Source organism: Rhinoraja longicauda, chromosome 1 (assembly GCF_053455715.1).
Source record: "Rhinoraja longicauda isolate Sanriku21f chromosome 1, sRhiLon1.1, whole genome shotgun sequence".
Taxonomy (NCBI): Eukaryota; Metazoa; Chordata; class Chondrichthyes; order Rajiformes; family Arhynchobatidae; genus Rhinoraja; species Rhinoraja longicauda.
This window is the reverse complement of record NC_135953.1, coordinates 99,142,063-99,158,894: the sequence shown is the minus strand read 5'-3', so window position 1 is coordinate 99,158,894 and position 16,832 is coordinate 99,142,063. Positions and strand designations below refer to the sequence as shown.

The 16,832-nt window shown below is 43.6% G+C and overlaps 1 protein-coding gene across 2 annotated transcripts in view; it reads left to right on the top strand.

Moving 5' to 3' along the window:
* The window catches only part of grid2 (glutamate receptor, ionotropic, delta 2), a 771,247-nt gene that overhangs the window by 606,739 nt on the left and 147,676 nt on the right, over nt 1–16,832 (top strand). For both annotated transcript variants that reach the window (XM_078403214.1, XM_078403218.1), the window contains exon 9: nt 13,918–14,019. In XM_078403214.1, coding sequence (XP_078259340.1) covers nt 13,918–14,019 — 102 coding nt within the window. The remainder of the gene's footprint in view (nt 1–13,917; nt 14,020–16,832) is intronic.

Here is a 16,832-nt window from a genome sequence, read left to right as displayed (position 1 = left end):
GGTTTTGAAACCAAGACTGGAGTGCAAAATGTAGCCCGATGGCTATCCTGTCAGAATAGATATCTGGAGTTTCTGGACTAATAATCCACTGAAGTGAATTCAAATCACACTATAGTAACTGGGGAATTTTAATGTAGTGCATTAAGTGAATTTTAATGCAATGAATTATATAAATCTGGAGTTAACTAACAAACATTAGTATTGGTAACCAACAAGATATTAAATTGTCATTAGGGGTGGCACATTGGTGCAGCGGTAGAGTTGCTGCCTCACAGGGCATCAAATTATTATCTATTTATTTGTTTCTTTCTTTTTTTTATGTTTTCTGAAAATGTTTACAGTTGTTAATTATGGGTTTAACAGAGTACTATGTTTACATATCCTTTGTGCTGCTGCAAGAAAGAATTTTATTATTCCGTTTTGGAACATGTGACAATAAAACACTCTTGACTCTTGAGGCATGGGTTCGATCCTGACCTCAGGTGCTTACTGTGTGGAGTTTGCACGTTGTCCCTGTGACCAAGTGGGTTTCGTCCGGGTGCTCTGGTTTCCTCCCACTTCACAAAGACGTGCAAATTAGTATGTTAATTGGCCCTCTGTAAATTGCCCCCAGTGTGCAGGTAGTGGATGCTGAAGTGGGTTAACATGGAACTCGTGTGAATGGGTGATTAATGATTGTTGTGGACTCGATGGACTGAAGGACCTGTTTCCATGCTCTATCTCTAAACTATACTAAACTAGACTAAACAATCTATTGATTCTCTAAGGCTGTAAATTTGTCCTCCTTCTGGCCAAGTTCTTAACTTTGTGTCAGGTGGATAAAGTGGTCAAGAAGGCATCTGGCATGCTTGTCTTTAGTGGGAAAAGTGCTGAGTACAAAAGTTGGGACATCATTATGCAGCTGCGCAAATCATTGCTGAAACTACACTTGGGGCACTGTGTGCAGATTTGGCAGTTCTAGCTTCAGGAAGGATGTTATTCAGTTGGAAAGGATGCAGAAGAGATTCACCAGGTTGTTACCTGGGATTACAGGTTTGAGTTACAGGCAGAGGTTGGATAGGCAGGGAATTTTCTCTGCAGCATAGGAGATTGAGGGGTGACCATGGACAAGTTGGGCCAAAGGGCCTGTTTCCATACTCTAACACTTGGACACCATAGCCACAGCATGGTGTTTCCCCATATTAACCTAACAATTGACCTTGTCAGCCATTCAGTGTACGTGCTATTAGAGATGGATAATCAATACAGCCTTAGCGTTGAGCTACCATCGACCTCATCAGAGACCCTCGGACTATCTTTAATCTTATGTTACTGGACTTTATCGCACTAAACGTTATGCCCTTTATTATTTAACTGTATACTGTGGATGGCTTAATTGTAATCATGTATTGTCTTTCCACTGACTGGTTAGCACGCAACAAAAACTTGTTACTGTACCGCGGAACACGTGACAATAAATTAAACTAACTAAACTAACGAGAAGATCATAAGAAATAGGAGCAGAATTAGGCCATTTGGCCCATCGAGTCTGCTCCGCCATTCGATCATGGCTGATCTATCTTTCCCTCTCAACCCCATTCTCCTGATTTCTCCCCTTAACCTTTGACACCTTATTGAGGTTGTAGAAGGTCATAAGGGGCGTGGATAAAGTGAACACTCAGAGTCTTTTTCCCAGGATAGAGGGCATAGGCTTGAGATGAGAGGAGAGCAATGTAAGAGGGTTTGTTTTTCAATCAGAGGGTTGTCTATATCTGGAAAGAGCTTTCAGAGAAAGTTATCAAAGATAGATCTTGATTAGTACAAGTGTCAGAGGTTACGGGGAGAAGGCAGGAGAATGGGGTTAGGAGGGAGAGATAGATCCGCCATGATTGAATAGCAGAGTAGACTTGATGGGCCGAATGGCCTAATTCTACTCCAATTCCTTATGACATAACCTTATAACCTTTAAAGAGACATTTGGACAGATATATGGATCGAAGGGTTGAGAGGGCTATGAGCCAAATTCAAGCAAAAGTGATTAGCCCTGTATGCCAACTTGGTCAGCATGGACTTTGAGAGCCGGAGGCCCTGTTTCCATGCTCTGACGCTGGGAGTCCAAAACCACAGCATGATGTTTCCATTTTTTGCCCAGACAATTAACCTCATTAGGCATCCAGTCTACGTGCTATTAGAAATAAGTAATCAAGGCAGCCTTACCACGGGATCGCATTCTATATTTTTTTTAAACTATCTTCTCTAATGCTTTGAGTAGTAAAAGCACTAAACTTTTACATGCTTTAGACTTTGACTTCAGAGATATAATGTGGAAACAGGAAACAGGCACTTCGGCCCAACGAGTCCATGCCGACCACCAATCGCTCCGTCTTCATCAACGGCGGTCACTCGAAGCGAATATGACTGTCCTCTCCATAGGGTTGTCTACTTGTGGGTCTGCAGATGTCTGTAGAGGCCCACCCGCGATCCACACACCTTGGTGCAACGTGGGCAAGGGAGACTGGTGGTGGTTGGTAGTGGTTGAGCCCCCTTCTCTCTCTCCTTGCATTGCTGTCGCTTTGTCTCTGCAGCGCGGCGTAGTTCCCATTACGCGGGGTACCCATAAAAGGGACCACTTCACCCCGATTCTGGCCTCTCTCCACTGGCTCCCAGTACAGTACAGAATCAACTTCAAGCTCCTCCTATTCACATACAAAGCCCTAAACGGGCTTACCCCCCCCCCCCCCCCCCATATCAAAAATCTTCTAACCCACCACTCTATCTCCAGGTCCCTCAGGTCGGCCGACTTGGGGCTACTGACTATCCCGCGGTCTAGGCTTAAGCTCAGGGGTGACTGCGCTTTTGTGGTTACAGCTCCTAGACTGTGGAACAGCATCCCTCTCCCCATCAGAACTGCCCCCTCCATCGACTCCTTTAAGTCCAGGCTCAAAATCTATTTCTACTCCCTAGCGTTTGAGGCCCTCTGAGGGGGCGCTGTGAACTGTTTATGTATGTGCTGTTATGTTTGTGTGCCATTGTATGTTTGTTTCTTAGTACCTGAACTGATGTACAGCACTTTGGTCAACGTGGGTTGTTTTTAAATGTGCTATACAAATAAAATTGACTTGACTTGACTTGACTTCCTGCATGGATTTCCTCCAGGAGCGCCTGTCCAGTGCAATGTGCTATCCTACACACTAGCCGCAATAGAAACATAGAGACATAGAAAAATAGGTGCAGTATTAGGCCATTCGGCCCTTCGAGCCAGCACTGCCATTCAATATGATCATCTAAAATCAGTACCCCGTTCCTGCTTTTTCCCCATAACCCTTGATTCCTTTAGCCCGAAGAGCTAAATCTAACTCTTCTTGAAAACATCCAGTGAATTGGCCTCCACTGCCATTTGTGGCAGATAATTCCATAGATTCACAACTCTCTGGATGGAAAGGTTTTTCTTCATCTCAGTCCTAAATGGCCTATCCCTTATTCTTAAACTGTGACTCCTGGTTCTGGACTCCCCCAACATCGGGAACCTTTTCCCTGCATCTAGCCTATCCAATCCTTTAAGAATTTTATATGTGTCTATAAGATCCCATCTCATCCTTCTAAATTCCATTGAATACAAGCCCAGTCGACCGATTCTTTCATCATATATCAGTCCCACCATCCCTGGAATTAACCTGATGAACCTACGCTGCACTCCCTCAATAGCAATAATGTCCTTCCTCAAATTAGGAAACCACAATTGCACACAAAACTCCAGGTGTGTCTCACCAGAGTCCTGTACAACTGCAGGAGCTCTTTGCTCCTAAACTCAAATCCTCTCGCAATGAAGGCCAACATGCCATTAGCTTTCTTCACTGCCTGCTGTACCTGCACGCTTACTTTCAGTGACTGATGTACAAGCACATCCCCATTGCACTTCGCCTTTTCCTAATCTGACACCATTCCGATAATAATCTGCCTTCCTGTTCTTGCCAGCAAAGTGGATAACCTCACACTTATCCACATTATACTGCATCTGCCATGCATCTGCCCACTCACCCAACCTATCCAAGTCACCCTGCAGCCTCATAGCATCTTCCTTGCAGCTCACGCTGTCACCCAGCTTTGTGTCATCCGCAAACTTGGAGATGTCACATTTAATTCCCCTCGTCTAAATTGTTAATATACAATTTACAGAGGCCAATTAATCTACAAATCTGTATGTGTTTGGAGTGTGGGAGGAAACCTTAGAAAACTCATGCGATCACAGGAAAATATACAAACTCCATGGAGCCAGCACCCATAGCCTGGGTCTCTGGCCCTGTAAACCAACAACTCTACCGCTGTGTCACTGTGCCACCATCAATGTGCAAAACATGACCCATTGTGGGTGGCAACTGGTATCTGAGTGATAAGGTGATGGTTTGCCCATGTAGTCTTGGCAAAATGCCAGCTACACAATGGGTGCCTCTCACAGGGGGAAGGACATAAAGTTGTGAGCTTACCCAGACAGTTTACCCACCAAAGGTGACAGGTGGCCCATGGAGATACAAGGAACTGTAAATGCTGGAATCTTGAGCAGAGCACAGAGTGCCGAAGGAACACTGGATCAGGCAGCTTCTCGGGAGGGAATGGACTGGCGACGTTTCAGGTTTGGGACATTTTTTCAGTCTGGTAGTAACACAGGCCACATTGCCAATTTGTGCAACCATGCCTGACAGAACAGAGTGGTGCAAGGGCATCACAGTGGTGAAGTGATGGAGTTGCTACCTTACAATGCCTGAGATCCGAGTTTGATTCTGACTGAGTGCTGTCTGTATGTTCTGCCACTGACCACATGGGTTTTCCCCGGGCGTTCCTGTTTCCTCCCACACTCCAAAGACAAACCTACAAGGTTTGTAGGTTAATTGGCTTTTGATAGATTGTAAATTGACCCTAGTGGGTTAGATAGTGCTGGTGTACGGGGTGATGGCTGGTCAGCGTGGACTCGGTCGGCCGAATGACCTGTTTCCACTCTGTATCTCTCAAGTCTAAAGTCCTCGGTATGGAACAAACAAATGATGTTTCAGGTCGGGACCCTTGTTCAGAGAATGTTGGCACAGGCCACTAGTTGCCAATTTGTGTCATCATGCCTCTCACAAGAAACCTAAGAAAGGGAAAGAATATTCTAATTTTAAAAACAAAGTGTTCTATTGATTCATAGTCAATTTCAGTTTTCCTGTGTCTGTGAATGTTTCAAAATTAGAACAGACTCTATAGTCTGAAGAAGGGCTTTGACACTGAAGGTTACGTATTCCTTTTCCCCAGAGATGCTGCCTGACCCGTTGAGTTACTCCAGCATTTTGTGTCTATCCATATATTGCAAATATCTGTGGTATAACAGCAGCTGGCCAATGTACTCTGAATTTCTGTTGCATTGAAATCAATGCAATTGAATTTCGGAAAGAGTCAGAGCTTACAGTCACTAATGCAGAGCAAGCTGAAAGCACAAGACCAAGGTCAAAATTGTATTTTAATCAGGCTTGGTACTGACAAACCCTTCTCGTCCTTTGCACAGAACCATTGACTGGAGTGTGTAGTATATATTGGTATTATTGGTCTTATTGTTCAACTGCGGGTAATGTTTCATTTCACTACACATTTATGTGTATGTGACAAATAAACGACTATTGACTATTGACTATTGAGGAGGGAACTGTAGATGCTGGTTTACACTGAAGATAGACACAAAGTGCTGGAGTAACCCAGCAGGTTAGGCAGCATCTCTGAAAAAAAGGAATAGGTGACGTTTCGGCCAGCGGAGGGCTGTACTTTCGGAGGGGGTGAGGTTAGAGTAGGTAAGGGGAGTTGAAATTCACTGTTCCTATGTCAACATTCGCTGACACAGGGAAACTGAAATATACTATGAACCTTCGGACACTTTGTTTTTAAAATTAGAATCTTCCTTTTCTTTGGTTTCTCGTGAGAGGCATAGCTAAACAAGTTGGCAACAGTGCAGGAAGGAACTGCAGATGCTGATTTAAACCGAAGATAGACACAAAAAGCTGGAGTAACTCAGCGGGTCAGACAGCATCTCTGGGGAAAAGAAATAGGTAACATTTCGGGTCGAGACCCTTCTTCAGACTGAGATTCAGGGGAAAGGGAAACAAAAGATATTGACGGATATAGAGAGACATAGAAATGAATGAAAAATATGCCAAAAAGTAATGATGATAATGGAAACAGTCCATTGTTACCTGTGGGCTAGGTGAAAACGAGTTGCATACAATGAGACTCAACAAGACAACTTTGAAGCAAGTAGAACATGGGTGGGGAGGGATGGAGAGAGAGGGGATGAAAGGGTTACTTGAAGTTAGAGAAATTAATATTCATACTGTTTTGTAAGTTGCCCAAATGAAATATGAGATGCAATTCTTCCAATTTGCGTTGGGCTTCACTCTAACAAAGGAGGAGGCCCAGAATAGAAAGGTCAGTGTGGGAATGGGAAGTGGAATCAAAGTGTTCGGGAACCGGGAGATCAGGTAAGTCCAGGCAGACTGAGCGAAGGTGTTCAGCGAAATGATCGCCAGTGTAGTGGCAATAAGTGGCCTGTGTCAATATCATTCTGAAGCAGGGTCCCATCCCAAAACATCACCCATCCTTTTTCTCCAGAGATGCTGCCTGACCCGCTGAGTTACTCCAGAACTTTGTGTCTATCTACAAATGTTGAAGGGTTTGATATGGTACAGGTGTGTTGGACTTCCATGGACACAGATATTCAGTGGCAATGAGGAGAACATAGTGGAGGAACAAGAAACTGCAGATGCTGGAATTCTGAGTACAAGTCCTGGAGTAACTTAATGAGTCTGGCAGCACCTCTGGAGGACAAACTTCAGGCTCCTGAACACCACACTAACCGATGAACTATGGACTATCTTGGATTGCACTAAGGACGTCAAACTTTTAAAAATTTGACAGTTATTAATTTATTGATTTTTTAATTGTACTGGGATTCGGATTATTAGAATCCAAGAGTCACCCAGCGTGGAAACAGTCCCTTTGGCCCAACTTTCCGGTACCCACCAACATGTCCCATCTACACTAGTCCCACCTGCCTGTGTTTGGCCCATAACCCTCTAAACCTATCCTATTCATGGACCTGTCTAAATGTTTCTTAAACTGTGTGATAGTCCCTGCCTCAACTACCTCCTCCGGAAGCTCGTTCCATACACCCACCACCCTTTGTGTAAAAATGTTGCCCCTCAGGTTTGTATCTTTCCCCTCTCACCTTTCAGCTTTGTTCTCTGGTTCTGGATTCCCCTACTCTGGGGAAGGGTCTGTGCGTTTACCCACTCTATTCCTCTCATGATTTTGTACACCTCTATAAGATCACCTCTCATCCTCCTGCATTTGTGTTTTGTTATTCTGCAGTTCCTGGTTTCTACAACGATAATTTCCAACCCATTTGTAATTTTTTATGTACCTGTCTCTGCAATGTGCATGTTCGCTCAGTTTAGACTTTGGAGATACAGTACAGATACAGGCAGCACGGAAATAGGCCCTTCAGCCCGCCGGGTCTGCACCAACCAGCGAGAGATTGAGCGAGGAAATGGAAGGGAAGTCTATCATGGGCAGGACCTACACAGTGAATGGTAGGGCTCTGGCTAGTGTTGTAGAGCAGTGATATCTAGGAGTGCAGGTGCAGAGTTCCCTGAAGGTGGAGCCATAGGTAGATCGGGTGGTCAAAAAGGCTTTTGCCACATTGGCCTTCATTAGTCAGAGTATTGAGTATAGAAGTTGGGAGGTCATGTCGCAGTTGTATAAGATGGTGGTGAGGCCACATTTAGAGCATTGGGTTCAGTTCTGGGCACCGTGTTTTAGGAAAGATGTTTTCAAGCTGGAAAGGGTACAGATAATATTTATGAGGACGTTGCCCAGATTATAGGGTCTGAGCTATGGGCAGAGGTTGAGTAAGCTGGGACTCTTATTCCTTGGTGTACAGATGGATGAGGGATGATCTAATAGAGGTGTATAAGGGAGAGGAATAAATCAGGTAGATGCACAGACTTTCCAGCCCAGAGTAGCTGAATCAAGGACCATATGACATTGGTTCAAGGTGAAGGGGTAAAGATTTAATAGGAATCCGAGGGATAACTTTTTCACACAAAGGGTGGTGATGTATGGAACAAGCTGCCAGAGGAGTTAGTTGAGGCAGGGACTATCCCAACATTAAAGAAACAGTTAGACAGGTACATGGAAAGGGAAGGTTTGGAGGGATATGGACCAAATGCTGATAGGTGGGACTAGTGTAGCTGGGACATGTTGGCCGGTGTGGGAAAGTTGGGCCAAGGGCCTGTTTCCACACAGTATCACTCTACGACTCTATGAAACAAAGAAAGAAAGAGAGAAAGAGAAAGAGATAACACTCTGCTGGAGGAAAGGATGGAAGGAAATTATGAAATGCAGCTGGGGCTCTGAATCCATCTGAGCCCATTGCACAAGGAGTCAAGAATTAGCTCTCTCATTGCATTTCTTCTTCATGGGGGGGGGGGGGGGTTGACTGACCTTTTCCTCAAGATTACTATCTTGTAGAGAACATTTATATGGATCTCAAATCAAGAGTGTTTTATTGTCACATGTCCCAAACAGAACAAAGAAATTCTTATTTGCAGCAGCACAACAGAATATGTAAACATAGTACTCTGTACACCTCTTCCTCTTTGTGATTTCTGTTTTGAGTCTAGTTTTGGCCTTTCCTGGGAACAGGAAGAGGCCATTCAATCCCCTGAATCACTTTCTGCAAGTGAAAGACGTTGAGGGCAATCAGTGTATCATCTCCATTTACCCACTGTAATACCCCAACCTATCAAAATAAATCTAACTGCTTCAGTTTATCGTCCCACCCTCAATCCCCACTCTTCAATAACCTTTGCGGAGAGAGATGAACACTTCCACCACCCTTTTGCATGAAGAATTGCTTCCTTAAGACCCCTGTGGATGATCACCTTCCAAAAATGTTAATTTCCCACCTTGTTCTCAACCCCCGAATGTCCACTATGCCGACTACACTTTAAACTCCTTTAATTTTCTGGAATGCCTCTAATAGATGCATAGAAAATAGAACAGTGCAGCACACAAACAGGCCCTGTGGCACTCAGTGCCCATACCAAACATGATGCCACGTTAAATTAATCTCCTTTGCCTGCGTCTGATCCATATCCCTCTGGTAGAATTGCTGCCTTACAGCACCAGAGACAGGACTTCCATCCTGAGTACGGGTACTGTCTGTTCGGAGTTTGTACATTCTCCCTGTGACCGAGTAGGATTTCTCCAGGTGCTCCAGTTTCCTCCCACTTTCCAAAGACGTACAGGTTTGGAGTTTAATTGGATTCTGTGCATTGCCCCTAGTGTGTTGGACATAGAACTAGTAGTATGGTTGATCGATAGTTGGCGTGGACCTGGTGAGCCAAGAGGCCTGTTTCCACGCTGTATCTCTGAGCTAAGCACATCATGTGGATGCTTCGGATGGAGTGGAGAACTGTGCCTGTGCTGGACTGGGCTGGGTCCACCACTCTCTGCAGCTTGTGTAGGAAAGAACTGCAGATGCTGGTTTAAATCAGTTAGCCTAAAGAAAGGTCTCGACCTAAAAAGTTACCCATTCCTTCTCTCCAGAGATGCTGCCTGTCCCGCTGAGTTACTCCAGCATTTTGTGTCTACTCCCTGCAGCTTCTGGCATTCCTGCCAGCTACTGTAAAAATAAAATAATGTGCTGCCTGTTTGAGCCCAGAAAGCATCGAAGTTTGGATGACCAATCTATCAGTTCCAACATCAGATGGTGTTGGTTGAGTACACCAAGAACAATTCCACTGCTCTTAGTCCAAATCGCAGCATCTTTTGCATCCATTTTAGAAAGCGGATTTAAGACCCTTCAACAGAACTAGGAATGAGTTTGTTAAGCTGCAGTAAGGGTGGGAGAGGGAGGATGTCTTTGATCGGGTAAAACAAGGGTGACCATGTGGAAATGGCGTAAACATCAATACACTAAACTCCTATCACTAACTAGAAAGTGGTCCTGACCTACCATCTATCTCATTGGAGACCCTTGGACAATCTTTATTGGACTTTACCTTGGACCGAACGTTATTCCCTTCATCCGGTATCTGTACACTGTGGACAGCTTGATTGCAATCATGTAGAGTCCACTGACTGGATAGCACGCAACAAATAAGCTTTTCACTGTCGCTCGGTACACGTGTCAAGAAATTAAACTAAACTAAACTAAATTAACGTAAATTAAATTGACTACCACGGCCGTGTGCAACTTGCAAATCTGCTGAGGTTGCAGTTTTTTTTTCTCCCTCTCAATCATCAACGTTATTGTTATTCCTCTCTCAGCTGTGCACTGCCACAGTGTGGTCAATATTTAGCCTGTGCTGATGTTGCCGTCAGCAGAAGTTCCTGCGCTGTCTATATGTTAAAGTAATTCCTTTGATTTACCATTCGGACTGGCTTTAGATCACGATGACAAATCATAGCATTACTCCCAACCATTTACAAACAATGCTTTTGAAATTAAAAAGCCCCGCATGAAAGATTCAGCTCGGATCTACAACTACTGGGAGATTTCGTTAAGATGAATATGTTGCATATCATTGTTTATAATGTTTGCCTGGCCAACCTCCCATCCTCTCATAAACAAGCTTGTACTAGACTGTACTCTTTGTATCCTAACTCACACTATCTCTTTCATTTTTTACTCAATGAATTCCACTGGTGTCCTGTACACTCTGCCCAGCATCTAAAATTCCTAAATTCTTCCATTGACTTATCACTTCTATTCTCTTCAACACCTCGCTTCCCTGTTGATATCATGCAAATCCCTGGGAACCCTGTAATCTCACTCAATTAGCAATCATGCATTTAGTTCCCAAGATCCCAGATTCCCTCACCCTCTCGATCTCTCTGTCCTCCCATAAGATCTACTTTAAAAGCTACCCCTTTCACCAAGCTATTTGTCATTGGTCCTACCGTCTCCTTTTTCTGGTTCAGTATTACATTTCTGTCCAACAGGCTTTTACAGGACTTCTTGGAATGCCTAACTACAGTGCATTCAGAAAGTATTTAGACCCCTTCACTTTTTCCACATTTTGTTATGTTACAGCCTTATTTTAAAATGGATTAAATTCTTTTTTTTTATCATCAATCTACACACAATACCCCAAAATGAAGAAGCAAAAACAGGCATTTAGAAATTTTTGCAAAGTATTTAAAAATAAATAACCAGCGATCACCCCGCACACTAACACTATCCTATGAACTAAGGGACAATTTACAATTTACAGAAGCCAATTATCCTACAAACCTGTACATCTTTGCAGTGTGGGAGAAATCGGAGCACCCGGTGAAAGCCCATATGGTCACAGGGAGAATGTGCAAACTCAGCACCTGTGGTCAGGATCGAACCCATGTCTCTGGTGTTGTAAGGCAGCAACTCTATCGCTGCGCCACTGCGCCACCCCAAGTGTAAAATGAACTTACCCTTTAGGTCTCTTTTAAAACTCCTTCCTCTCACCTTAAACATTTGCCTGTTTGTAACTCTTCTTTCCTTATTGTTTTGTGGTTGTGAACAAAGATAATTTCTATTTTCTAGATAATATATAATAGATATACAGTAAGTAGATAATAATGGACTATTTTTGTACTTTCTCAAAGCTCTCCCGATAAAATCAACCTTGCAGTCGTTCATAGCTAGGTTGTGACATGTGCCTTAGCACCTACTGAGGTATCTGCTAATTAGATTACCCGCTGACTTGGTTGATAAAAGAACCACCTGCTGAACCTTGCATAGAATGGTATGAACTACAGTGACACACTCTGAGGAGTGGGCAGCAGAGTGGCGCAGTGGTAGACTTGCTGCAAGTAAGAATGTCATTGCTCTGTTTGTGACATATGACAATAAAATGCTCTTGACTAGCTCCTAGAGCAGGTCTTGACTAGCTCCTAGAGCAGGTCTTGACTAGCTCCGAGAGCAGGTCTTGTACCCACAACTTTCAGACGTAGAAGTGCAAGTGCTTTCACAGAAGCACTGCTGGCCTCATTAACTTTGCTTTGAAAGTAGTCATTGCTCTTCCCAGATGTGTAATTGTGGATAGTTTTGGAAATTTAATTAAAATGTCCACTATTGAAAAATTGTTCGCACATACAACTTGTGTGACAAGAAAAAAAACCCGAGCAGAAGTTATTAATTACAAACGTATGTTAAACCTAAAACACTTTGGGCAAAGGCACTGCTTTAAAATGAATATGTGTTAAATTTCAAATTTAATAACAATTCAAACATTACAAGGTGCTTAAAGGTTCCCCTGTGGTTGTGGCAGAAATGTGATATTCAGAAACACTGTTCAAGATTAACAATCTTTATTCCAGGGCAGAAGCAAGGCTGAAAGTGTTCTGCAGCTTGATAGTTAACACATAGAATATTCAGTAGATCTTCTCACTCAGGATAATCAGCCCTCAATCCTTGATCAAAGAAAGCCACACTTTATAGGACAATTCAATCCTGACTTTCATCCTCTGGTGTAAGTGCTAACTATGCAAGTATTAATATATGTGCACTTAGATACAGCATAGAAACAGGCCCTTTGGCCCACAGAGACCTTGCTAACCATCAACAACCCATTTACACTAATCCTACACTAATCTTAGGGCTTACTCTAGCTCTTAAGGCTAACGGAATCAAGGGATATGAGAAAGCAAGAACAGGGTACTGATTTAGGAGGCCCAGGATACAATGGTCAGTATGGGAAGATAGACACAAAATGCTGACGTAACTCAGCGGGACAGGCAGCATCTCTGGATAGAAGGAATGGGTGACGCTTCGGGTCAAGACCCTTCTTCAGACCCGAAATGTCACCTATTCGTTCTCTCCAGAGATGCTGCCTGGCCCGCTGAGTTACTCCAGCATTTTGTGTCTATCTTCGGTTTAAACCAGCATCTGCAGTTCCTTTCTACAACGTCAGTATGGGAGTGGGAATGGGAAGGGAAAATGTTTGGCGACCGGGAGATCGTGTAAGCCAAGGTGAACTCAGCGTCGGAAATACGGTGTAAACCACCATCTGCAGTTTCTTCCTTCACAGGAATTGCAGATGCTGGTTTAGAAAAAAATGACACAAGGCGCTGGAGGTTTGTATAGGTCTCCATGTTCTCCAGGGATGCTGCCTGACCCACTGAGTTATTCCAGCACTTTGCATCACTGCATGTCTTTGAGATGTGTGGGGAAACCAAAGGAAACCCATGTGGTCTCAGGGAGAACGTGGAAACTCCACACAGATAGCACCCAAGGTCAGCACACATTAGAAGTGACATGGGATAAGTATACCGTGGTTGGGAGAAGTAAGCATTAGATTCATGTATGCCCAACCTTTCCTTATGAATTTCATTGACCCAGTACAATACATATGACAACAACATACTTTTGACTCTTCACAATTCATTCTTCTCTTTGCTATTCCTATTGTACTTGTGTATGGTTTATTGTAAGCATCTGACGTCATCTGATCTGTCATGGTGTCATCTGATTTGATAGCACACAAGCAAGGTTTTTAGCTGGATCCTGGTGTATGTGACTATAATAAAGGGCAGCACGGTGGCGCAGCGGTAGAGTTGCTGCCTTACAGCGCCAGAGACCCGGGTTTGATCCTGAATACAGGTGCTGTCTGTACAGAGTTTGTACGTTTTCCCCTTGAACACGTGGGTTTTCTCCGGATGCTCCGCTTTCCCCCCCACACTCCAAAGATATGCAGGCAAGTAGGTTAATTGGCTTCGGCAAAAATTGTAAATGACCCCCTAGTTTGTAGGGTAGTGCTAGTGCACGGGGATCGCTGGTCAACTCGGTGGGCTGCCTGTTGATGCACTGTATCTCTGAACTGAACTAAACTAAAACTGAATAAGCTCACACTCTGTTACTTTGCCTTTTCATAGCTTGCCACTTGGAACCCAGACACTGGGTTGAATGGATCACTGATGGATAAAAAGCTGGAAAACAACATGCGGGGTGTGATGCTCCGTGTTGTAACGCTACCGGTAAGAACATCTTATTCCTTCTCTCCATCAAATTTGCTTCAGGAAGTGCTTACGGTTTACTGGCTGTGGATTTAGGTGGATTTGCATTTGACCTTGTTGGTGAGATCATGTGTGGTATGCTCCCACAACTAATGTTTAATCAATTCAAGAGCTATTAGAGAAGTTAAGGAAATTAATCAACCCAGGTTGTCAGCAGAAGTAAACATTTGCAAATGAGGCCTGATTTGTCATTGTAATGTCTTCACAAGTGCATTTAATGGGTTTGCAAAGAGGTAATGGCATATTTTGCAAGTTACACATTTGAACTATTTATATGTTGAGTCTTTTAGCTGTTGGTGGAGTCTGAATATTACAGATATTGCAGACTGGTTCCACCAAGATGAAGTACAGAACACTACAGGATATCATCCTTCCCCATGGCTATCAAACTGTACAGCTCCTCTCCTTCTGTTGTGGGGTAGACTGACTCATCCCCCGCCCCCGCCCCCCTCCCCCCCAATCTTTGCACATCCCCCATCCTTTCCACTCCTCACTTTATTTTCAGGTTTCATGTATTTTGTGTTTTCTGACTGTTGGCAGATCAATTTCCCTCCCGGGATAAATAAAGTTCTATCGTATTGTATTGTGGATTGACAAAGCAGCCACACCACCTTTAATAGACACAAATAGCTGGAGTAACTTAGCGGGACAGGCAGCATCTCAAGAGAAAAGGAATAGGTGACGATTCGGATCGAGACTCTTCTGCAGACAGGAAACTATATTTCCATTAGGTCAGTTTAATGTAGAACTACAGCGTTGAAACAGATTCTTTGGCCCATCGAATCCACACTGACTATCGATCACCCATTCACACTAATTCTATGTTATTCCATTTCTTATCCACTCCCTGCACATTAGGGGAAATGTATCTACAAACACGCATGTCTTTGGGTTGTGGGAGGAAACCCATGCAGTCACATGGGAACATGCAAACTCCACACAGGCAGCACCAGAAACAAACAGGGGTTACTGGTGCTATGAGCCAGCAGCTGAATTTTGGTGGTTTCATTGTATCCCTGCAACCTTTAGTATTGATGAGCATGGTCTTTCAGGATGGGCAAAGAACAAACACCACTTGTTAAGTTTGCTAGGAAGTGCTTTCTGTCGGATTGGTGCCATCGTGGTGCTTTCATGTTGCATTGAATGGTTTGCAAATGAAGAAGTCATGCATTTTTCACAATGTCCAGCTGCCCTGAAGTGTTTTAGTGGCTATTAAATGCCTTATTAGGTAGTTACCACTGTAACTTAGGAAACTTTGTAAAAACATAGTAAACTAGATCATTTTATAGTGATATAGAAAGAGCTGGAGTAGCTCAGTGGGTCAGGCAGCATCTCTGAGAACGTGGATAGGTGGCGTTTGGGCCGGGACCCTTCTGCAGTCTGACCTGAAACATCACCTATCCATGTTCTCCAGAAATGCAGCCTGACCTGCTGAGTTACTCCAGCACTTTCTCTTTTTGTAAACCTGCACCTGCAGTTCCTTGTGCCTTTGTTTATATTGCGAGAAGTATTTTGTATTTAATTTTTGCATGCAACATAATATTGCTTGAAGTTTATAACAGGGCACATTATTTCAATATATGTTCTCTGTCCTTTATTAAAATTAAGCGGGACTTATCATGCATTTAAGTATTCTCCATATATTGGAAATGTCAATGCATTCAGACTACTATCGTAGAACAAGCAGGTGAAAAGGCATACTTTATCCATCAAGAGAGAAACTAGTTCATTAAAAACTTTCTATTATAGACATTGCTAGTGCATTATAACTCGCAGTCCATCATCAAAAGTGTTGGTACATTATGACTTCCATTTGTCGTGACTGGAATAATATGCTTTTTGTGTGGATTATTGTTCTATTAATACTGAATTAATCAGCACTTAAGTGGTACCACATTGGCTGTAAAGCACTTTGCAATGTTCTGAAGTTGTGAAATGAGTCATTAAAACACAAGCCTTTTTATGTTTGAGTAATAAAGTCACAGAGCTATACCGCACGGCCACAAGCCCTTTGGCCCAAGTAGCCCATGTCAGTGAAGTTAGCATTCTGGGCTAGATCGATTTTCCTGCGCTTGGCCCATATCCCTCTAAGCCCTTTTATCCATTTCTCCTCATCCTTACATTCCCCTTCTGATCTCCTTATCTCACTGCCTTTTATCCTTTCATCTCTAACCATTATTCAACCATCCACCTATCAATCCCCTCCATCCCCCTCACTGTATCCACCGTAAGCACAAAATGCTGGAGTAACTCAGTGGGTCAGGCAGCATCCCGGGAGAGAAGGAATGGGTGACGTTTCGGGTCAAGACCCTTCTTCAGTCTGAAGAAGGGTCTCGACCCGAAACAGTCTGAAGAAGGGTCTCGACCTGAAACGTCACCCATTCCTTCTCCCCCGAGATGCTGCCTGACCCGCTGAGTTAGTCCAGCATTTTGTGTCTACCTTCGATTTAAACCAGCATCTGCAGTTTTTTTTCCTTCACTGTATCCACTGCCGGACTTTGTCCCGCCCACACCTTTTTTCCAACTTTTTCACCCCCCCTACAATCAAAGAAAGGTCTAGACCTGAAACTTCACATATTCATGTTCTCCAGGGTTGTTGCCTAACCCACTGAGTTTCTCCAGCACTTTATGTCTTTTTTATCTCTGCATATATTTGTCCAAAGATAGACACAAAATGCTAGAGTAACTCAGCGGGTCAGGCAGCATCTCTGAAGAAAAGATACTCCAGCATTTGCAGTCTATCCTCGGTGTAAACCAGCATCTGCAGTTCCATC